This window comes from Sminthopsis crassicaudata, chromosome 1, assembly GCF_048593235.1.
Source record: "Sminthopsis crassicaudata isolate SCR6 chromosome 1, ASM4859323v1, whole genome shotgun sequence".
Classification (NCBI taxonomy): domain Eukaryota; kingdom Metazoa; phylum Chordata; class Mammalia; order Dasyuromorphia; family Dasyuridae; genus Sminthopsis; species Sminthopsis crassicaudata.
The window spans coordinates 87,599,741-87,624,976 of NC_133617.1; the positions used below are offsets into that span (position 1 = coordinate 87,599,741).

General features: G+C 35.4%; 1 protein-coding gene across 2 annotated transcripts in view; it reads left to right on the forward strand.

Annotated features, from left to right (window-relative positions):
- The window catches only part of COL22A1 (collagen type XXII alpha 1 chain), a 578,696-nt gene that overhangs the window by 105,446 nt on the left and 448,014 nt on the right, over positions 1-25,236 (forward strand). Inside the window, exon 4 of one of the 2 annotated variants that reach the window (XM_074264749.1) lies at positions 1,307-1,381. In XM_074264749.1, coding sequence (XP_074120850.1) covers positions 1,307-1,381 — 75 coding nt within the window. Of the gene's footprint in view, positions 1-1,306; positions 1,382-5,589; positions 5,815-25,236 lie in introns of those variants that run through there. The other variant, XM_074264757.1, reaches the window with a different exon arrangement.

Genomic DNA, 25,236 nt, shown 5'->3' on the forward strand with positions numbered 1-25,236 from the left:
GTATTGCTCTACTTACATACAATTGATATACTTACAGTTGTATGGTGCATTGGCAAAGGTTATGGTAGGTATGAGTTGGTCCCCTGGATGATGGCTACAGGTTCTGAGTTGGAGGCAAGAATTGTTAGATTGAAATATACTGTATATTGTAGGCCTTATAGATTCAGAGTCCCTAAATTGTCTTTTCTGGCATCTAAAGATACATGATAGTCCAGGTGGTAGTAGTTGGAGAAAAACATGCAAGACTTATATAAAATTATCTAGAATCAAATAAACAGAATCAGGAAAACTTTATATACTGGGACATAATTCATATAAATTATAGTTCTTAAATTCATGGAGCTTAGAGTCTGCTGGGGACTACAAATTGTGGAATTAGAATGGGAAACAACTTTAGAGATAGTGAAGTGATATAATGGGTAGAGCAATGGCTATGGAGTCTGGATGACCTGTGCTCAAATCTCACTTCAGACAGCAGAGCAAGTTTATAAGGTGAAGGCAATAACGTATATACCTTCCACAGCAGTTGTGAGGATCAAATAAGATAATATTTGTGTAACATTTTTCAAACCTTAAAATCCTATATAATACCCAATCTAATCCAGTATACATTTTTTAAGTTCCTCCTATATGATTGACACTGCATAAAATATTGGCGATACGTGAATACTAGTTGTAACGATGATAATGATGATGATGAAATAAAAATAATTATAAAGTGCTTAGCCCAATGCCTCACACACAGTAAATGCTATATAACTATCGTTGTTGTTGTTGTTGTTGTTGTTGTTGTTGTTATTCCCTAGTCTAAGGCTTTCCTTTTTCAGATAAATAAAAAAGGTCAGAGAGATTGACTTAAATACCAAAGGTTAAATGAATAGTAAAAAGCAGTGATAGGATTTGACCCAAGATTCTCTGATTCCCAGTCTAGTTTTCTTTTAACTGTGCAATATTGATATTCAAATGACACAATAAGTTAAACAATAACCACTGTCATATCAATGTGTTTCATTTTATTTAACTCTCACAATAACACAATGAGATGGGTGCTATAATTACTCCACTTTTTAGATGAGAAAATTGAGGCTGAAAAAGATGAATAATCTATTTAAGATCATACAAGTGGTCAAGTGCCTTAAGGATGAAACAAATCCTTTTCTTAAACCCAGTGCTTCCTCCATTGGTTCACAAGAATTGTATTTTCTTGACAGACAGTACTATGGATTTAGAAGAATTGATATGCCCAGCCTAGTGACTACTGCTCTTTAGGTTAATAATTCTGTGTTTTGCTTCTGTCCTTCTTCAGATGTGCTGTGCCCCAGTGTACGTGTGGAAGGAGATCGCTTTAAGCACACCAATGGAGGAGCTAATGAAATCACAGGTATGGGAATAATTGCATGGTAGTTTAAATCTGATCTTGAAAAAGGCACCCTACTGTCATTTACTTTGCTCCAGAGAGCTCTCCATTTTGCAGTCTACTTCTCCCAAAGCCAGCAGAGAGTTCATGATCCTTTTCTTGGGAGTTTTGTATGTAATCCCTTCTTTTCCCTTATTACACTTCAAACATTCACCTTTCAAAGAACTCTACAACTATGCAGGTCACAATTTTGCATTGTATTATGTCGTACTCAGATAAAAAGGTATTTCTGGGTGAGTCTACTTTTATAGAATAGATATGCTCTATGGAAAGATGTCTGCATTTTTTTTTTTTTTAACAAAAATCTTTTTCCCTCCCAGTAACATATCTTCCCTTAAAAGGTGCTGAATCTTCTTTTCTAATTGATCTTCAATGAGCAGAAATTCCTAAGGTTTTAGCTTTTAGTGTCTCTATTCTCTAACCTCCTAATTCAGCAGATAATCACTTGTAAAGAAACAGCTTGTACCAAAGGGCTGTTATTTATAGGAAATGGTGAATATTTTTGTAAATTGATGTTAGGGTATAATTACTCATTTCAGTACTTTATGCATATTTTATAGTTACTTTTAAGTGATGTAAGGTATCATGGCTTCAAGTTTTTAAGAATTCAGAGTTTCATTGGTTTACATTCACTCAGTCATCTCAGATCCTAACTCTCCCATTCCTCCCTCCCACCCACGTGAGGAAATACACTGAATAAGTTGCTATGCCTTCAAAATTCATTTCCTGGTGACCAAATATTGGAGGATAATCTTGTCTCCATTTAACTAGGTTGTTCCTTAGATGAAACACATCAAGTAAATCAATAGGACTAGGTCACCTTTCCTTGAATGGTAATCAGAAGATTCTACTAGGAACAAAATTATAGAGGAAGATGAGAAGGGAAATTTTTAAAACATTATTTGTGTGTAGATACACAGACATTTATAGATATCTATATAGATAAATAGATAGATAGATGTAATAACACATTATTTAACTGAAAGCTGTATGCATTTATGTGTATATGTATATGCATATATATGTACATAGATGGTATACTTTTAAACTATGCAGGAATTACGTTGTTTGGCTTTTATTATAGAGAATTGGAAGAGAGGAATCTTCTTTTAAGGAGCTAACTGATTCTTTCAAATCTAGCATTAAATCACACCTGAAAATAAAAGGATGATCTGCACATATGCTTTTTCTGTTACTTCACAGAATCAAAGAATCTGAGATCAGATAGAGGAGAGGGAGGATTTCAGAGGCCAGCTAGTCTGATCTGAGCCTGGCTAGCAATTCACTCTACAACAGTCTTGACATTGTTCCCCAGTTCTTCCTGAAAGTCTCTATGATCTCTCATACTTGACAATTTAATTCCTAGATAGTTCTGATAATTAGGAAGCCCTTCCTTGCATCAAACCTAAATAAACACCTGTGTAAGAACTTCTGTGAAAGGGAGGACATGAAGTAGAAAATAATAAAAAGAATTAGGAAAGAGAGTTACACAAAATTAGAAATTGAATTACACAAGATTAGAAGGGCATCAATGGACTATAGAATGTACTGTTGGAGGGAGTACTCAATAAGAAGGAAATAGCTATAGTGTTATAATGAAATTATTAGACTCTGTAAAGGAAGAAAGGAAACATACATAGTGATAGCAAGCTAAGACTCAGTGCCAAGAAAACTTGAGTTTTTAATCTTCTACTTCTGACACATCCTGGCTGTGTGACCTTAAGAAATTCAGATTATCTCTCAGTACACTATAACCCTTTAAAATTATATGTTGCAGAGAAGTTGCTTACCTGCACTAGTAGAGAGAATTTCCTCATTGGGAGATTTCTGCATCAATAAATTCATAAGTCCAGATTCTTATGCTTTCTATCAGTTTAAGATACCATAATAATGCTTTCTTCAAGCTGGCATTTGCTGATAAGCTCCCATGTGTCAATGTCCTTCCAAAATGTGTTACTTAGAACCAAAGACAAATACAAATAAACATCAAACACATCATGTCTCCTCCTTATGAAACTGATTTTTTTGAACCCAAGCTTTCCATTTAATCCCCATTAAATTTCATTTTCTTAACTTGGGCCTAATGTTTTTGCTTGTTAAGATCCTTTTTTAGATTTAGATTCTATTTTGCAAAATATTAGCCATCCTTCCCCTGTTTTATGTCAAGCACAACTTTTTAAAGTTTGACATCTATGACATTTTTCAAGTTACTGATGAAAAAGTTTCAAAGTTTCATCAGAGGTCAAACATATATCTTAGTTACCTTGAACTAATAGGATCTTTCAGTTTCATACTGTAACATTAATAGCTTACTCTTTGGGCCTGATTATTCAAACAGTTCAAAATACATTTAATTGTAATAAAATTTTAGTTCACTTCTTTTTTTTCACCAAAAATATCATTGAGAGATCTTGTTAAATACATTTCTAAAGTCTAGGTAAATTCTATCTCTATTATTCCCTTGATTTATCTGTCTAAAGTAACCCTCTTGACTCCCTGCCATCTAGAGGAGGGGGTCTAGAGAAGGAGGGGAAATTTGGAACAGAAGCAAGTGTAAGAGATAATGTTGTAAAAAATTACCCATGCATATGTACTGTCAAAAAAAAAGTTATAATTATAAAATTAATTAAAAAAATAAAATAAAGTAACCCTGTTTAAAAAAAAAGAATAGAAAAGAAATTAATTGGGTATTGTTTCATGACCTGTACATATTGAACCAATGTTTATGTGATGTCTACTTCTAGCCTGGGATCTCTCATTTCCTCTTCTCCCCCTTGTCATCTCCTTCCCCCTCATTCCCACCAACTTCCTACCCTACACTTAGGAAACATAATGTCTTTAGGAATTTTTAACTGAACCATCAGTAGGATGAACTTCCCAGATGCACATTTCACTTCCTCCAAAAGTATCCTCCCCTGGCATTTTATAATGTGGAAATGATTTCCCTCCCCAAATAGAAAGGAGATACTTGAACCAGGTCTTGAAAGATCTTTAGAATTTCAATAGTGACAGTCTAGGGGTATGCTGGTAAATGTTTAACAATGCTGGAAAAGTATGGAAGGCACACTTTTAAGTTTAATCTGCATTATTAACATATTCTACATCACTTTCTTGTCTAGACAGTTAACAACAAAAGATAATTCAGGCTCTGATTTGTAGTTTTCTGATTTCTGAGGTGTAAATACTCTCTCTGAAAATATAACAGTTAACTTTTCTGAGCTAGTATGAGCAGGAAAGTTCTTGTACACTCCTGTTACAGAGATAGCACTTTCCAGGTGGAGAAAGATGAGCAAAGCCTTAGAGGGTTGCATAAATGAGGCGTGGGGGGGAGGGTAAGGGCAGTGTCTTGCAGAGGATTAGGTCTGCTTTGAGGGAGAATAGAAATAAATCTCTGGGAAAATGCACTGGACTAGGATTTAGGAGGCCTGAGTTCCCATCTTTACTGTGCTACAGTGTGTCATTTCTGTGTTTTAAGAAAATCAACCCCTGCCCCCTTTTTGGGTCTCAGTCTCTGAATGTATAAAATGAAAATTCTTGAGCATCACAATCACTGTCCTAGATGATGTATGTTCTAAGGTCCTTTGCAGCTCTAACATTCACTTCCCTAATATAATTTTCCAGATATTCCTCCTGGTCTCTTGTGTTCTAAGCCTCTTTTCTAAATATAATAATTATATAAGCCAATATTTTATGTCCTAAATGAAAAGATTCTATGTTCTAACATGTTTTGTTACATAATATTTTATATTCTAAATTTAAACATTCTATGGTATAATGTTTTATGAACTAAGATTTCTTCCATAGCTGTGAGCTAAAGATTTTGTGCCAGGAATGGTTTGGTTTAGACTTCACCTTTGAGCCCATCATCTCTAGCTCCAGGACTAGTGTATCTGGGTGGCCCAGCCAGTTACTAGTGATACAAGTTGTTTTCTCCCCTAGGAATGATTTGATGGAAGGGCACAAACATAAAACAACAAAACAATAAGGGATGTGGAGAGAGTAATCCTTTACTATTTATAGTCTGGGCAAAGATATGGGGACCTTGAAGCACAGATATTCTGCTTTACCAGAAAACCCAGAAACTTATAATGACAGGCCTCAGGCTCTCTGATTAGCAGAGCTCTCTGTTGTCCTGTGGTTAGCCAAATGCAGTCTCTGGCCTGCAGCTAGCTCCCAGAGACTAGTGAACTAATTATGCTGTTTTGCAAACTATTTATATGCTATGCCAGAGCACTGAGACAGTGACAACTGGAAGGGTAGGAGATAAGAGTTCAGTGATTGGTGAGTTTAATAAGGTTTCAGCCTTGCTAGCCTTGTGAGGTCACAGTGTGGTAAAATACAGAGAACATCTTTGGAATTGAAAACTGGATTTGAATCTTAAGACTGTGTCACTTTGGGTAAGTAATTTTATCTTTTGGGACCCCAGTTTCTTCATATGCAAAATGGGGTCAATGTCTTTATAGCTGATGGGAAATTATGAGTTGGTTGCTCTAGACTCCTTCCTTTAAGTGAGAGGTACTCTCCACTGTGCACCTTCCAACTCTAATCAGAAAGAGGTACCATAGAGATAGTGGGTAATGATGTGGTTTAAGAATAAGGGTTATTGAGACCTTACAGGATCGTGAGATTCTGGAGGAAATGATGATGAAATACAATAGAATAGCTGATAGGAAATTATGAGAGGGCTGGCCTAGGTCCCCCTCCTTAAATGGAGGATTTGGGAGGAGCTTTCTACAAAATTCACTTCCCAACCTCTCCAACCATTGGGAGAAATTTGAACTATATCCTTTCTGACTTCAAATTTAAAACTCTATCTACCATGCCATTTCTCTACTTTTACTTTGGGACATTTAAAAATATGGTTATTGATAGCTTAGATTTTTTCTTTTTAAAACTGGCTTTAACCATTTATCTTTTTGAGTATTTGGGGGAAATACTCTTATTCTTTTAAATTTAAATTAGTTTCTTACATATTTTGAATAGGAGATTTTTTTTTCATAGAAATTTGCTTCAAATATTTTCCTCATTTACCTATTTCCTTCCCAATTTTAGCAGCATTAGTTGTATTGTAATGCTGGAGAAACTGAGGCAAGATAGAGATTAGAGAGTTTTTAAAGTTTTATTTGAAAGGAAGAGATTTACTGGGACCAAATGGATCCATGGTTTGGTCCCAGGGCTGAATAAACTATTGTCTCCAAGAATCCAGTAACCAATGTGAGTCCTTAATGTTATATATGTGTGTGTGTGTGTGTGTGTGTGTGTGTGTGTGTGTGTGTGTGTGTAGGTGGCTCAGCTACAGGGGTAGACTGAGGCAGGGGCAGAGTCAGAGCATTGAGAGCAGGAACAGGACTATCAATCCAGTAATCCAGTTCTGACAGGGTGGGGAGAGGCAAAGGGCATTCTGATAAACTGGGATGACATAATGGGGAGAGGCACAAGAGATGGGGAGAGGTACCTGATATTCTAATTAATTGGAATGGGGAAAGGCACCTGATATTTGATCTTTTTCCTTTCAAACATTCTGATGATTAAGAGGGAAGGATGGTGTTACAGCCTGAGAATTGAACAGAACAATTAGGAACTGAGGCAGAACAATTCAGGGAAACTGAGTCAGGACAATTAGGAAAACTATGGCACAACAGTATTTATGAAAAAGCTCTTAATATAATTTAATGAATCAAAAGTGTCTTGTATGTCATTCATGGTCCTCTTTTTCTTGTTTGATTATCAACTTCTTCCTATCCAATATGTTTGAAGGGTAATTTCTTCTTTGTTCCTTTAATTCATTTATAATGCCCCCTCATATTTAAATTATTACTTTTGGAGCTTTTTAGATTGGCATGTGGTGGAAGATTTTGGTCTATACTTCATTTCTGCCAGATTGCTTTATAGTTTTCCCTGTAATCTTTCTTGAAAACTAAGTCCTTTCAGCTGTAGTTTTAAGGGTATGACAAATACAATCTTAATGTGCTAATTTGTTGTTAAATGTTGTATACCTAATCTTTTTAGTGCTTGATCTCTCTGTCTTTTAGTCAGTATCAAATAATTTTGATGATTACTGCTTTGTTTCATTGTTTGAATTCTGGTAAGCTAGCTACCCAATTTTTTGTTCTGATTCCCCTCTCCCCCATTCCTCTTAATATACTTGACTTTCTGTACTTCTGGATGGTCATTATTTTTTTCCTAGGTTTATTAAATAAGCCTTTAGTAATTTGATTGATATTCTGTCTACCTTTCCAAATTTATTTTGCAGCTCTCCTCATGCTATGCATGATGGTTTCAGCTACACTGGAATACTCATGCTATCCTGTATAGATCCCACAGATGTTTTTTTGTTTGCTTGTTTGTTATAACTTTGTCCATGTTATAACTTGGTACTATGTGGGATGGGTGCTAGATCCCCTTACCCAAACTGACTACTCAGAGGCATGTTCAGATACAAACAGGGAGCACTTATTCAGTCCTTGCAAGGAGAGGTCCAAGTACATCACTTGAGCAAGCCTTTCAGCTCTCATCTCCCAGCATTGTGCCTGGCTTGGTGAATCAGAAAAGTTGAACTGATTAAATAGCAAAAGACTTGGCTTCGCTGGATGGACTGAAAAGAATGTTGTCTACTTCCTGTGGGTCATGTGACTTCTAGACCAAGGCCAGACATTTTCTATCCTACAGTCCTCTGAGAATAGGGATCACATGACTTCCTGCAATTTAGGCCTAGGGTTTGACCTACTTTATCTCATAGACCTTTTGAGAAATCTTCACTTGGTCCCATTCAGTTCCCTAATATTGTCCCCAGCTCAGTCTTTATTTGTCAAAATGCTGATAGCCCTTCAATATCCAGTTCAAATGTTACTTCCTCTATATAGCTTTCCTGAGTTCCCCAGTGATAAGTGATTTCATTTTCTTCTGAGATCCTATGGCAGTTTGTATTTATCCTCTGTACTTTTGACAGTTCACAAGGTACAATACTTATTTGTGTACTTGACTTAATCCCGTTGGGGCTTGGAGTCAGAGGATGTAAATTCAAGGGACAACAATACCATATATTAGTTGAGTGACCTTAGGCAAATCTGAACCTAATTTTCTGAGCTTAATTTTCCTTGCCTGTAAAATCAGGAAGGATCAATTAACTTCCAACTCTGAATTTATATTCCATAATCTTTGTATGCTCCTACTTGAAGGTATGTTGTTATTCAGACCTTTAGTTAATTGACTTTTTGAGATCTCATGAATCATAACATGCCAGGTCCTTCTGTCCGCCACTATCCTAAGAAGTCAGTAAATGTTCATTGATTGATTTTAATTCGGTTCAGATATTTTGAAGAGAGAGAACATGTACAATAGGTAGAGTTCTAGGCAAGGAGTCAACAAGGTCTGAATTGAAATCCTGCCTCAGACATTTATTATCTTTATGAAACTGGACAAGTTGCTTTAACCTGATGGACCTCAGTTTCCTCATATGTAAAATGAGGTGTTTCAACTCAGTGGCCCCTAAGGTCTTTTCTAGTTCTGAATCTGTGATTCCAACTGATTCTAGTAAGGGTTTCTAAAAATTAGCACATTAACAGAAACTGATTTTTCTGAATGTCATATCCTCATCTGTTATTTGCTCTTCAAGGAAATGATTTTTATGTAGTAAGCTTCTTGGTGAGAGGGAAAGAGGAGCAATTTAGAACTGGATACCCCTTCCATAAGGAGCTCAGATTTAAAGTATCTCAGATCAAACTCATTATCCCTCCCCATCAATACCTTCTTCTTAGTTTCCTCATTTTGTTGAAGGTCCCACTATCATCTCACCCTCCTTTATTTCCTAATCTCAGTGTCATCTTTGCTTCCTCACTATCTTTTACCTCTGATATCCAATTTGTAGTCATATCTTTATCATTTCCACACCATCATTCACATTTATTAGCCTTTATCTATTCAAACAACCACTACTTTAATCCAATCCTCATCACTTCTGACCTAGATTATGGTAATAACCTAGTTTTCTCACTCCCTGTCTCTTTCCTTTCAGATCTATTCTTTCCACAGCTGCCAAAGTGATTTTCCTGAAAGTTATATGTGACTCAATGCAGTTACATCCAATGGCTTCCTTTTACCTCCAGGATTAAATATATAGTCCTCTGGAATTTAATTATCTTTAAAACTATTTCCTACACATGACACTCTCTTTCCCGTTTCTGTGGTTTTTCACTGTCTATATTTTTTCCCAGGATGAACTCTCTCTTCATTTTCACCTCTTGACATCACGATTTTATTTCAAGATGTTGCTCAAAAGCTGCCTGTCAATATTTCAGGCTACTTGAGCTTTCTCTTCAATATGATTTTCCTTCTAATATACCCTATACATACCTTTTATTCAGATATTGTTTTTTTATGTTATCTTTATTTGTATGTTCAATGCTCAGCACAATGGCTGGTCCATAGAAAGTGCTTATTATATGTTTACTGATTGAATGTTATAGTCCAGATTCTTTACCAAGAAGTTCTATGATCCTACCTTTCTGAACATTAGATTTCTATTTATAAAATGACGAGGGAGGCATTGTACTAAGCAATCTCTTTCCAACTACTGCATTCATTGAAAAATAAGCTCATTGAAGAGATCAGAGTCAGTTTCAATGTTTTTTATTTTTATTTGTTGCCTTTGTGTTGTAGCATTTTGCCTAGAGTTGGGATTTAATAAATGCAAGTCAAATTTAATTGAAAATTTTCTGCCTAACATTCTCTGGTTCAAATAATTCTTATTTTGCTTATACTCCGAGATTTGTGAGATTACTTTTCAATCAATCTGTGTTTGTGTGTGTGTGTGTGTGTGTGTGTGTGTGTGTGTGTGTGTGTGTGTGTATAAAATCACTTACATAATATCTTTTCCATTAAAATATGAGCTCCTTGAGAGTCAAGAGTCAATTTTCTTCTTACTTTGTATTTCAAGTTCCTTGTAAAGTACATGACACATAGGAAGCAATTAATAAATGTTTCTTGACTAGTGAATCAATATGTACATATGTTTGGCAACTATGTGTCTCAGTGGGTAAGAGTATTGACTTGTAGTTAAGAAAACCTGAATTCAAATTCTTCCTCAGCTATTGACTTAGTTATATGATCCTGAATAAATCATTTAAATGAAGACTATCAGTTTTCTCATCTGTAAAATGTGGTTAAGTCCATTTATTCTCACATTGACCTCCCAGAAATGGTTGATAGGCTCAAATGAGATAGTATATATAATATTTTACAAACTTTAAAGCATCTCATAATAATTCTAGCAATTGTTATTTTTGGTTGTTGTTTGGTGGTTTTCAGACTCTTTGTGACTTCATTTGGGGTTTTCTTGGCAAAAATATTGAATGTTTCCTTCTCCAGCTCATGAGGAAATTGAGGTAAACAAGGCTAAGTGACTTTTTTCAGAATCTCACAAATACTAAGTTTTAAAGACCAGATTTGAACTGAAGTCTTCCTTACTCTATCCACAATATCTTTGTATATATGTATATTAACACGATTGCCTTTACTCTGCTCTGTCAGGACCAGGCCTGTTACATCACTTTCCTTGACAGTTTTCTATCTTTTCTCTGCCATTGGCTTGAGCATCTATGGACTCTGTTTTTAATGGTCCAGTGACAGTTACATTTAATTGCTTAACAATTATTATTTTTATATATTTTTAAAGAATTATATAATATATAATTATTATAATGTATATAATTATTTTATATATTTTTAAAGAATATTTGCTCCACATGTGTAGCAAGAACAAAGCAGAGTCGTTGCTACAAACCCTCAGGGGTAAAATTGGCCCCTCTCCACTACATAATAGGCAGTGAAGAAATTTGACAATTGTTCTAGTCCTCATAATTCTCCCAGAATTAAGCTGCTTAGGCTGAGAGCATCTTAGCAAACTGCTGGTATGTATACATATGACAGACTCAAATTACATTGCATAGTGGAGAATGTTGGACTTTGAATCAAGTAGACCAAGTTCTCATTCTGTCCTAGATATCTACTAGTTTTGTGGCTTAGGTTAGCCACTTCCCCTCTGTGAGACTGTTTTTTTAATAAAATGGGGAAAATAGTAATATCTTCTTTATGGAGTTGTTGTAAGCCTCAAATAATATTTTACACACATATATGTGTATATATGTTTATCTACATACATGCACACATGTATGCATGTATACCCACCCACATGTGTGCACATACACATGTATATACACACACATTAAAACCCTAAAGTGCTATTGAATAGTAGCTATTATTATTGGTATTCTTTTTTTTTCTTTTGGTATTTATTATTATAATATTTTATCTAGAATGCAAGCTCTGGATGTCTGGACTGTTTTATTTTGTCTTTGTGTCCCCATAACAAAGCACAATGCAAGGCAAATAGGTGCCTATTCTTCTTGATCTATGCTCTGGAAAACAGACAGAAGAAGGAAGATTTAGGATTTTCAAAAACAAATTTTGTCTGTTCTCCTTTTCTGCCTCAGGCTGGTCCCGAGGCAAAGCCTGTACCTTGAATCATAACAAAACATCCTCCTCCAAAAGTTTCTATGCTTTTTTTTTCCCCTTTCAAAACCATTTTAAAGCCATTATCTCATTTAATCCTCACTACTACTCTGGAAGAAATATAAAGTCCTATACTCCCTACCAGCAGCTACTGGGAGCCAATTACAACTGGATTTGCAGACAGTCTAACTTACATAAGAACAGAATGGTCTGTCTCCCAAGAAGGAAGTCTCTATAACTGGAAAATATTCAAGCAAAGGCCAGAAGGCCACTACAGCATCTGTCTTGGAGGACTTGCCTTTATTAATTTAATAGTTCCAGATTGGCCTAAGCGATCTGGAATTGCTTCCTGAGCCATCCTGGGTCGTATAACCATCATGGACTTCTGTTTCCTATTTATAAATGAAAGTTTGTATTATCTGGTTTCTAAGCTCCCTTCATCCCTATGATTCTGAATTTGTTAAATCCCAAAGTTATCCCAAGGGTGTTTGTTTTTTGTTTTTTTTTGTTTTTTTTAACATTCATTTTGCCCTTTACCTGGTTCTCTCTACCTGCATGGCATTTTTGCCTCCTGAGGATGACTCCTTGTAGAAACCAACGGGATGATTTATGTGTTCTCTCCCAACCTCCATATCATATCCCAATATGATGACAAATTCTGGCTTGGGGTGCTTGACCTACACGTCTTGGGTCAACCTTTTCCCCCAATCTTTTTCTATCCCTCCCCATTTTGACCTTCATAGTGCAAGGAACTTAAGTTCCTTGAATGGTCTCATTTTCTTATGTGTGTGTGTGTGTGTTTTAAACTCCAACATTTAGCACGGTGTACATAGTACTCTATGCTTAATAAATGGTCTTTCTGCCTTTATATTTTTTTCCTTTTAAGGTAGCGATATGATAAAGTAAACAGAGCAAAGTCAGGATGATATGAGGCAGGGAGACCACAAGCATTTATTGTGTTTACTATTTTCCAGGTCCCTTGTTAGGTTCTAAGAGTATAAATCCAAGCAAAAAACAGACAACACCTACCCTCAAGGAACTTATAATCTAATGGGTAGAGACACATAAAAGGAAGCTCAAAGAAATTGGGAGGAAGAAACCTTAACACTGGTCTTGATGCAGAATCAGAAGTAAAACTTTGAGGAGAATAAAAGTGATCAACTTCACCTATCTCCAAAATTGAGGCCCCAAGAAGAATTCACCAAAGGAAGAGTGAGAATAGATATGATGGTGGTGGGCTACTGCAGGGTGAGAAGATAGCCGAGTCATGATGATAAAGTCTAGATCATCAGAAGCATAGTTGGGTAAGTGGCAGATCCAAGGGTAACAGTCTCTTGGATCTTTGTTCAGAATTTTTTCCCCACTTTAGGATAGAATAATCTTTGAGACATTTTTAAAATGGCTATCATATTGAAGACAACGGAGAGATTCATGGTGGATATGAGTAAGATGTGGGGATAGTTGAAGAAGAAAAAGAATGAATTATGCCATAAAGGAATTTTGTGATAGAAAGACAAAATGAACTGGTGGTATAGCTAGAATAAAGGTTGGCTATTGGATAGCCAACTTGTTCTTTTGGTTGCCTCCCAATGGATAGACTCTGTGTGGAAAATTTGCAGGAAGACCTAGGTAAGAATTGCCCAGGATTAGTAGGGATGCTTGGGTTTCAGTTTGCTTATTTAGAAGGATCTTCCAAATCCATCAGATCGCAAACATATTTGAGCATTTGAGAGTTCTATCAAAACATCCCATGTATTTTCTCTCACTTTGGAATTCAGTTGAGGTTTTAGTTTTGACCTCTATTGATATTGTCACAGAGACACTGAAGGAAAATAACCTGACCACTATTTTTAGCACACATACACAAATAGACAGCTGGGCAGTCAGCTCTGCTTGTTGACATCACTGATAACTTTTAGAGGTAGAGAATCTACCAGCCATCTATCAGTCTGGTAATGCTGTCATAAAAGGGAATGGGGTACCCTGACTTGGTCTGCTCATGGTGATGCCATCCTGGTTCTTATTGACATGACTTCCTTCTCTAAATGTTCAGCCATCTTTTCACAATTTATCTAGACTTTTGCCAGGATTTTATGTTAAACTAACTAGCTAATATATTTCCTAATACATTATCTTTCTCCTCTTCCCTCTCCCCAAAAAGTTAAGATCACATTTCCTATGTTTTCTCTCATGAACACTGACTTACAATCACTTAAATTAGTTCTTAGAAGATAAAGATATTAAGACTTACATAAGGGGAAAGTATCTATACAAGCTATTAAGAGGTAAGATTTCTAATCAAACCCATGTGTTTAGGGTAATGGAAAGAATATTCTACTTGGATTCAGAGGGAGAGGCTGTGAATCCCAATTCTGTCATTTATTAATTTGTGATTTTTGTGTGCTGGATTTTATGACTCCTATGACCACTTTCAGTTCTCAAGCTGACTTTGTGATCTTTTGGCTTCAAGTTTACTGGGGCTTCCATTATACCTTGCACCTTGCTTCTCATCCAGATTGCTTTGTTGAAAGATTTTAAAAGCTCCAGAGTCACTATTCTCTCTGTATCTTTTTTTCCCTGTCTGTCTCTTTTCTCATACTGAGTTATGAACTTTGTGTTCTGATGGAATGTGGGCTTTCTGGGAAATAATGGTTCTTCACAGAAGCAAGCCCTATACTGGAAACCCATGGAGTTGATGGTTTGCTTAGATTAGCCAACATTAGAGTCTCTATGGGAATTTTGATATTGTTATACTTAAAAAGAATAAAAAACGTTCTGAGAGGAAGAATATTAGAGTCTTATAACTTACTTTCAGAAAGTGGGAAGGAAAGTTCTTATGATCAGAAGTCATCATGGAAGACTGGTCAACTAAATGTTTTGGAGTATCTTTTTAATTTTTTTTTTTTTTTTTTTTTGGTAAAAACACATTTTCCTATTATGACAATAAATAACATTGAATTTGGGCTATTTCTCTGCAGAAAAAAGTAATTTCTACCACATCAAAGTGAAACCTCCAAACAGATTTTTTTAAAAGTTATTGAACAAACACATTTAGCTCATGGGTTGCAAAGGCCAAAAAATTCATATCCTGCTGGTGATGAGCTTCTCTATTCTACTTACCTAAACTAACCTTCAGACATTGGGGTCCAGTCTTTTACTAAGATTGTCCTCAAAACTCCTTTCGTTCCATTGCTCTACCAGCCTTTACATTTCATTGGCATAAACTGTTTGGGCCCAGCATTGCTATTATACCCTGTTGAAGCTTTGGGCTTTTTTGGAATTGCTCCATATCAGTAAGCTATTATCTACAATGTATCTGCTTGGCATTCAGGGCAGAACTAGAAGCAGTGGATAGAAGAATAATAGTTGCAAAGCACTCTGAATATTATCTCTTCCTAGTCTCACAATAACCCTGTGGGATAAGTGCTATGTAAGTACTATCATCTTCAGGTAAGAAAAAGAGGAGTAGAGAAGGTTCATAGATTTTCTTTTCTTTTTATATTAATACATGATGCAATTTGTTTACTCAACTTTTTTTTTTTCTTCTTTACAACTACCTATTAACTTGCAGATTCAACATCAGTGCTAGGTGTCAGCTAAGATTCCTTGAAGTTGGATAACAGGAGCTGGTGACATATAAAATAGTGGACTTGAATCCCACTTCTAACATGTGTTAGGTTAATCATTATGGGCAAACCAGTTTGAGTTTTCTCATTTGTAAAAAGAATTTTATAATCGTAAAAAGAATATGATAGTTAAAACAAAGTAGAGGGGGGCAGCTAGGTGGCGAAATGGATAGAGCACCAGCCTTGAATTCAGGAGGACTCAAGTCAAATGTGGTCTCAGACACTTAACACGTCCTAGCTGTGTGACCCTGGGCAAGTCACTTAACCCCAGCCTCAGGGGAAAAAAAAAGTGGAGGACAAGGGTACCTTAGTGGATATTAGAACTTTGCCTCCTTTATAGCAAATATAATAAAACAAACACATTGGCCAATTCTGAAAATATGTTTGATGACTTTTCCATGATCAGAGATCAAAACAGCACCAAAAGTGAGATTTAAATGCAGGTTCTCCCTTCTCTTAAGTTCTATGACTTCTCACTTAAGTATACAGAAAAGAAGGACATTTGGGCTTAATTGAAGGAAGAATTTCCTTACCATCAGAGCTTCTGAATAGGTAACTAGAGTGCCTTAGTATATAGAGCCAATTTCTTCTCTCTATATGGACAATTAGGTGGTACAGTGGGTAGAGTATCAACCCTAGATTTGGGAGGACCTGAGTTCAAATATGCCTTAGGCACTTACTAGCAGTATCACTCTGAACAAATCACCTAGGTATTTGCCTGAGTTTCCTCACCTGTAAAATAAGCTATAGGAGGCAGCTAGTTGGTACAGTGGATAGAGTACCAGTCCTGAAGTCAGGAGGACCTGAGTTCAACTGACCTCAGACACTTAATATTTCTTAGCTGTGTGACCCTGGACAAGTCACTTAACCCCAATTGTCCCAGCAAAAAAAACCAAAAAACAAAAACAATGAACTGGAGAAGGAAATGTCAAAGTACTCTAGTTTTTGGGGTTTTTTTTGTTTTGTTTTTTTAGTTTTTTTTGTTTGTTTGTTTGTTTGAAAACCTCAAATGGGTTCATGAAGAATCAGACATGACTAATTGACAATAACAACAGTAACAATTCCTCTCCTTTGAATATTTTAAATAGCAGATAGATAACTATTAATCTGATATGCTTTGTTTGAATGATAACTGAGATATATTTGTAGTTTCCAAATCCTTACTTATTTTAATAAATATTATCAACCTCACTTTACAAATGAGTAATCATGAAGCTAAATCTCTTACCATAGAATCTTAGATTTATGTCTGGAAGTGATTTTGGAGCTCTTCTAAACTATTCCTTTTGTTTTACAAATAAGGAAACGGAGGCAAAGATAGGGAATGTAACTTACTCATAATTTTGTTTAGTTTTTTTTTTTTTCTTTTCTTTTTTCAGTCATGTTTTATTTCTTTGCGGCCCCATTTGAGGTTTTCTTGCCCTTTCCTTCCTCAGCTCATTAGAGATGAGTAGAGATTAGTAGAGATGAGGAAACAGAGACAAACAATGGCAAGTGATCTGCCCAGGGTCACAGAGCTAGGAAGTGTCCGAGGCCAGTTCTGAACTCAAGTACATGTGTCTTCCTGATTCTAGGCCTGGCACTCTATCCACTGTGGCACCTAGTTTGCTTGCCCCGATTACATCCTATTAAGTGCCTGAGAATTTGAATTCCAGGGTTCCTGACTCAAAGACTATTAATCTATCCAATACTCTGCTTAGTGATGAGGGTGGTTAAACCTATTATTTTGTATGCTCAGCATAAATATTGTTTGCTGCTAGTGTTTACATAGTGTTTGTAAATCTTCTGTTATCTAACTGGAAGGAATCTTAGACGTTATTGATCACAGATTGACATTAGCATTAGCTCACATTTATATAGCCGTGTAAGTTTTATAAAGCATTATTTCACCATTTGTGACATGCATGGTGTGATGAGTATTATTTTTACCACTTTAAATATAAGAAAGAAATGAAGATCAACATGTTTAAAAGACTTGCCCAGGTTCTCTCTGCAAACATCCACTGAGGCTAGAAATCGACTTCAGCTTTCCTTTGATAACAACTCTAATATCTTTCCTATTATACATTACCATTTTTGGAAGGGATCTTAAATGTGTAATGGAATGATACATGGATTTTAAGTAGGAAGACATGAATTGGAATTCCTATACTGCTTCTTGGTTGTTAGGTTCTTACTAAGTGCTAATGAGATAATGAGATATTAGGTTCTTACTGTGTGCTAAGTCAGTACTTAACAATTCTCTAGTTCCGGCCATGTCTGGGAGTTTTACTTGTGAATTCCTGGGGAGGAGCTTGCATGCTTAGGAGGAGCAAGTTCATTGGTTGAAGTAATTTTTCCCAGAAGCCCTTGCATTATCCCACACCCATTCTCTGAGAGGATAAAAGAGGGCGGCACTAGAAAGATAGAGAGTCTCTGCTCTAGGCCAGACTTGAGGCTGCTCTCTGGAGGAAGAAGTCTCTCCTCTAGACCAAAGAGCGATCAGCAGTCTCTGGAGACAACAGCACGTTACACTTGGCCACAATATTTCCCTATTTCCTTTTCTGTGTAATTGAAAGGTCACATTGTATGTTGTCTCAGGATTCTTCCAACTCTGTGATCCTAGTCATTTGTACAACTGTTATCTAAACCAGTTTCTGACAAATATCTGCAATAAGCGATTATCTAATCTTTGTTTATTATTATTTATTTTAAACTTAAATACAAAAATAGGGGGAAACATTGCCATGTGCACAGCAGAAAAATAAGAGAAGATTCCAAATGTACTGCAATAAATTTCCATGTCAAGAAACTCTATGTAATAAATATTATACGTTATGTTCAGAGCTATCCATCTTTGCTTTCTTTCATTCTTTGTTGTGCATTTTTTGCTTTTTTTTCCCCTGCTTCCTTCCTCTCTCTCTCTCTCCCTCTCTCCCCAGAAGGATATTATTAAGCACACATATGTATGTATATGTGGGTGCATGTGTATACACATGCATACATATATACACCAAACCTGTGTGTGTGTGTGTGTGTGTGTGTGTGTGTGTGTGTGTGTGTATATATATATATATATATATATGCATAGATACACCTAGATATCTCTAATCAGAAACATATATATATATGTATATGTGTGTGTATATCTATTTATAGATAGGTATACACACACATGTTTATTTGCTTGTATGAAACCCTATTTCTCTGAAGGTGGATAATATCTTCCTTCGTGTAATCTCAATTATCAGTTTTTTTCCATGTTTTTCTAATTCTACCAATTCATAATTTCCTATATCATGTAATATTTCAACCTTATAGTTTACAGCTATCTTAAATAGTCTAAAACAATATTGTTTAATATGGGTGACATTTATTGTAGCTTCCCTATTTTTCCTCCTTTTGATTAAATCAATTTTAGCTTTAACTTTGAGATTGTGATTACTATCTCTGTTTTCTTTAACCTAATAATAAATTCTACTCCTGATCTTTATTTTATGTTTGTATGTAATTTTTACTTCTTATATGTATCTCTTATTATATCCTTCCTGATCCCTCAACTTTACTTGTTCTCCTATTACTTAACCTACCTCCTTCCCTTCCAAGGATACTTCTTTTATTCTCTCCCCCTATCCTTTCCCCTTGCCTTCTGCTTTCTGAATTTAGTAGACTTTTATAACTATATATCCCTTTATCTTTTTTTTTTTTTATGAATTTAGAAGACTTTTATACATATGTACATATATATGTATGTACAGATTGTAATTTTCTTCTCTAAAATGTATTGTTCTCTGGGAGCAGTTTTCTTGGGGGTCTCTGGAAGAAGCCTTAGTTTCAGTTCAGTAATCACAAGTGCAGCCAGGGATTAAAATCCAAATCCTTTATTGTCTCCTTCAAAGTCTTGTTTCTTTCCCTAGAGTCCGCTTAGCTTTCTTAAAGGCCTATCTCTCTCCTTGGTTCCCGAGTTCTTGCTGCTTAGTCCTTTGCCTCTGCCAGCTTCTGCCTCCAGCTTCCTCCAAAAGTCTCCAAATCCAAAGATTGTGCTTTAGCCTCCAGCCACAACAAAGGTGGATGTTAGGATGAATCTGTCTCAGCCTCTCAGAGCTTCTAGTGAGCTTTTCCTCTGGCCCTGAGAACTTCTTGCTTATATGCCCCATACTGAGTATATACCAATCATTATATCACTAGGAAACCATTATTTGTTGTAGGATTAAATCAATGCTAAACTAGATTTAACCTCTGTCTCCTCAATTCCACTTACTTAGCACCTTGTAAGAATCCTAACAATACATATTTATGTGTGTATTTCTGTTTTAATCTATTCCTGATGAAAGTTCCAGAACTACCCACTCTTCTTCTTCTAATTCTTTTCAGTCCTTCTTCTCACACCTCATTTGTATAAAAAAATTACTCTTTTCACATTCTATTACATGGTTTTGTTTTTTAGAATCACATCATACCAAGCTCTATCACAATCTTTCAAAACTAACCAGTTACTAATGGCAATCTTAGGTATACAGCTTACATTTTTATAAATGAAGAATAAAATTTGTTCTTATTGAGCCATTTGTAATTAGTCTTTGATATTTACCTTATATTTCTAGAATCCTGTAGGTCACATTTTCTATTAAGTTCAGATCTTTTTGCAAGAAAATTCTGAAAGTCTGTCAATCCATTGAATGTACTTTTTTACTTGAATTTTTTTTCTCATCCTCATAATATTTTCTCCTTTATTTGAGAGTTTTGAAATTTGTCTATGATATTCCTGTAGGTTTCCCTCATAGGATCTCTTTCTGCATGTTTTCTATCTCTACTTTGTCTTCTTATTTTAACGCTTTGGGATCATTTTCTTTAATTATTTCTTATATTATTATATCAAGATTCCAATTATTCTTATATTTTCTCTTCTTGATATCTTTACCAAATTAGTTATTTTTTCTTATGTGATATTTCAAATTCTCCTCTGTTTTTTTTTTTTTTTCCATTCTTTATATTTTGTTTTATTAGTTTTAGTCTCACATAACTTGGCTGGTTTCCTTTTTTCCAATTCTAATTTTCAAGAATTGTTTTCTTTCTTAAGATTATGGATCTCTTTTTGCAGTTGGTTAGTTCTCTTTTCATAATCTTGTTTTTCTTGGATTTTTTCTTTAAAAATTTTTTTTCAGTCTTATTTGATTTTTCGTCTTTTTTTTTTTTTTTTTTTTTCCTTTTTTGGATAGGTTCTATTTGAAAACTTCCATTTAAGTTAATTCATTGGCTCTTAAAGGAGCATATTCTTCTTTTGGGAACAAATTGCTAGTTTTTTTTTTGTTTTTTTGTTTTTTATTTTGTTGTTGTTGTTTTTGTTTTTCCTGAATTTCCAATCTAAATCTCCTTCTCCACTTTCTTCCCATTGTCTCTACTCTGGAAGCTCTGCAAAAATGTAATCCCTCTCCAATCTAATAGCCTTTCAAAAAGTACCTCTTATTTTAACAATAAAAGAAACTGAGGCCCAGAGAAGGGAAAGTGCTACAGTCACACATTAAGTTAGTGGCTCTCCTAATTTCCTTACTGGACAGACTTCCCTTTCCTACACAGCTGCCTCATAAATGGCCCCAATGAGATTAGTGGATAAATTGCTGGGCTTGGAGTTGGGAAGTCTTGAGTACAAATGCTACTGTAGAAACTACCTATGTGACTCTGGATGAGCCATATAACTTATGCATGCCTCAGTTTCTCTATCTATAGAATGGGTATGATGATAGTGCTTACCCACCAGGGTTATTGTGAGGATCAAATGTGATAACATATGCAAAGGAATTTTCAAATCTTAAAATATAATTTAAATGATGGCAGCCAATAAATCTTCTCAATATTAAATGCCCCCACAGTTCTTTTATTCCACCTTCTTTGTATATTACCAGTCCTTTGGAAATCCTTCTCTTTCCCATAATGTGGCATTCAGAAATGTACACAAAACTCTAGATGCAGTCCCACCACATGGCAGGATAGAGCAAGATTGCTACAACCCTCATTTGCAACATTAGACTTCAGATCTGTCTAATGAAGGAAACCCATCCTTCCTTCCCCAAATCCAGTAGGAGGACTGCAATGATTGTGCCGATGATGATGATGATGATGATGATGATGATGATGATGATGATGACTACTATCCTCAATGAATTAATGGCTAAAACATAGTCATGATTACCCTTACTGCAGATAGAACCAACTTCTCCATGTCACTGAGTGCTTCTGCTACCTCCCTGTCTTCCCATTTGTTTCATGTATTGCCCTTTAATTGGCCTTGCCTGACTTCTTCTATTTAAACAGAATGAATGATTCCTCTAAAGCTTGTGTTCTTCCTTTTGAACATTCCAGAGTCCTTTTCTGGGCTCCCAGAATAATTAGCTTTCTGTAGGCAAAACCTTCATTAGATCCCACTGGATTTAGGGGAAGAGAGAAGAGTTTCTTTGAGCAGGCTGAGGTTTAATGTCCAGAATGAGACTGTGATAGCCATGCTCTGCTCTGTGGTGGGATTGAATTTAGACTATCATGTACATTTTGGATTCCATATTATGGGAATGACTTTGATTAACTGGAGAGTTTCCAGAGTAGCGAACATTGTATACAGAGGGGGTGAAGTAAAAGAGCTGAGAACATTTTAATACTGAGAAGAGAAGAATTAGGGCAAAGAAAACATATTATCAGTCATCATGCATTTGGAATGATATCAGATAGAAGAAAGGTTAAGGTTCATTAACTTAGACCCAGAGGACAGAGCTAGGGAAAATGGGCAGAAATTACTGAGAAACTAATTTCAGAAAAATTTTCTTGTGATCAAGACTATCCAACATTATAGTCCAAGCAGAGATTTGTTCATAAATAATTAGAGTTGTCAAGGACACTGATGCTCCAAGTAGGGATAGTATAAAATTAATAGCTATCATAATAAATTATAATGATATAATAATAGCAACAGGACACCTATCAAATGGGATTCTATGTTCTAATGAATCAGTTATAGCTAAATGATGCAATAGAGAGTTTAGACTTAGAGTTAGGAAGACCTGAGTTCAAATAGCTGTGTGACTCTGGAAAGGATATAAGGTTTGTTTGTCTCTGTAAAATGGTAAAACAGATCTCCCAGGATTATTGTGAGGATCAAAATGTGAGAAATGAGGGTTTGAGAGATCCCCTGACAGACCACAGGTTTTGTGAAGGAATGCGCAAACCCTAATGAATACAGATTCGAGGTTTGTGGCAAAAGTGCTTTATTACACTAAGAAAAGGGCTTTCTTAGCTGCAAAATCCTGTTAGGATTATTTTGCAAAAGGTCTGGGCACACTGGACTCAGGGGCCAATCTCCAGATGAATTTGAGGGACTAATTTTCAACTGATCATGCCCCAGGCCCAGATTTCCAATTGAATGAGATTACTTATCTGTGAGTTTCCCCTTTGAATAGGAGGTTGGGGCCCCTCCCAGAGGGGTTTGAGATTTCTAACCCAGGACCACCCTTCCCCCACCAATATCTCAGTTTATTTCAAAAAGAGATGTTTACAAAATGCTTTGTAAACTATAAAGCTCTAGAAAATGTTAACTACAATAGGAGTTAGCTAAGTGGCACAGAGAATGGTATAGACTCAGGAAGTCTTATCTTCCTGAGTTCAAATTTGACCTCAGATAATTGTTGGCTGTGAGACAGACATTGGGCAAGTCACTTAACTATGTTTGCTTCAATTCCTCTTCTGTAAAGTATTCTGGAGAAGGAAATTGCAAATCACTCAATTATCTTTGCCAAGAAAACCCAAAAATGGAGTCACTGAGTTAAATATGCCTGAAATAACTGAATGACAACAACATTACAGTATCTCTGATGTCTACTTCTAAGTTAGGGTGGCTTGACTTTTTTTTAGGTAAGGGTACTTTCTCATATTTAGGTATTGCCCCATTCAGTATTAAGGCCATTGGTCATGCTATATCAATGAACAAATATTGCTAAAATACCTACTATGAATAAGACATTGTTTGAAACAGTATGCAAAGAAAAATATAGCTCCTGCCCTTAAGGACCTTATACTTTTCCAAGGTGCATACAGAATATTAAAAAAAAAAAAAAGTGTAATTTGAGGCTTAGTGTGATAAGGGCAACAAAGTCAGACAGTGTCCAGAAAAGTTTCTGGAAGGATAAATCACTTGCACTTGGGTAGTGTAGATCCAGGAAGACTTCCTAGAAAAAGAATTGAACTAAGTCCTTGAAGGAAAGGGTATTTCAATGTGATAGATAAGAGGAATGTTTTGTTTGACTTTGGTATGACCTATTTTAATATAAGCAGCTGAAAGGGGACAGAACAAGAATACCTAGTAGTCAAGTTTGGTCAAAGTAAAAAACAAAAAACAAAAAACCTGCAACAAAAACATTCACTTAGCTGCTTAGGAATGCTGTAAGGAAGAACAATCAGCAGATTTCCTAGTCATGGTCTATTTATTTTTCTATAATTAAGTAATTATAAGTATTGGAATTCAGGAATTTTGCCTGCAGTGAATATTAGTGACATGAAATTCAAAGGCTATTTCATTTGTTCATTGGCACCAGTGGCCCTCAGGGAGGGCAACAGATAGCTTGATTGCTTTCTTTAAGAAAATAGAAATATTTGCCTGAAGAAAAGAAGGCAAAGAGATTCTTTTAAATCACCCTTACTTTATTCTTTTTTTAAATTTTATTTAAGAGTATTTTATTTTTTTCTAATTGCATGTAAAGATAGTTTCAGCATTTATTTTTCTAAGATTTTGAGTTCCAAGTGTTTTCTCCCTTCCTTCCTTCTCTCTCTCTCCTCCCCAAGACAAAGACAATAAGAAATCTAATATAAATATTAATCATTTTAAACATATTTCTATATTAGTCATGTTGTGAAAGAAGAATCAGAACAAAAGTGGAAAACCATGAGAAAAAAAACAGCAATCCAAAAAATATGACAATAAGATGCTTCAATCTGCATTCAGTCTTTATAACACTTTCTTTGGATGCAATTGGCATTTTCCATTAAAAGTCTATTGAAATTAGATCACTGTATTGCTGAGAAGTGCTAAGTCTTATCATAGTTGATCAACACAATATTACTGTTAAATGTACAATATTCTCCTAGTTCTGCCACACTTCACTCAGCAATTAGTTCATCTAAGTCTTTCCAAGTTTTTCTGAAATCTGCCTGCTCATCATTTCTTTTTTTTTTTTTAATAGTATTCTATTTTTTCTAAATACATGTAAAGATAGTCTTTAACAGTCTTTTATGTTAGACTTTGTATTCTAAATTTTCCTCCCTCCTTTCCTTACCTTTTCTCCTCCTTAAGACAGCAAGCAATCTGATATAGATTAAATATGTGCAAATCTTTAAAACATATTACCATATTTTGCCATGTTGTACAATAAAAATAAGACCAAAAGGGAAAAAAATAACATGAAAAAGAAGAAAACAACCCAAAAAAGATGAAAGTACTATACTTCAATCCACATTTAGCTTTCATAGTTCTCTCTGGATGCTGATGACATTTTTTTATCTCAAGTATATTGCAATTGCCTTGAATCACTGCATTGTGGAGAAGAGCCAAATCCATCACAGATGATCATCACATAATTTGTCACTGTGTACAGTTGTTCTCTTGATTCTGCTCACTTCCTCAGCATTAATTCATATACATTTTCCCAGGCTTTTTTGAAATCAGCC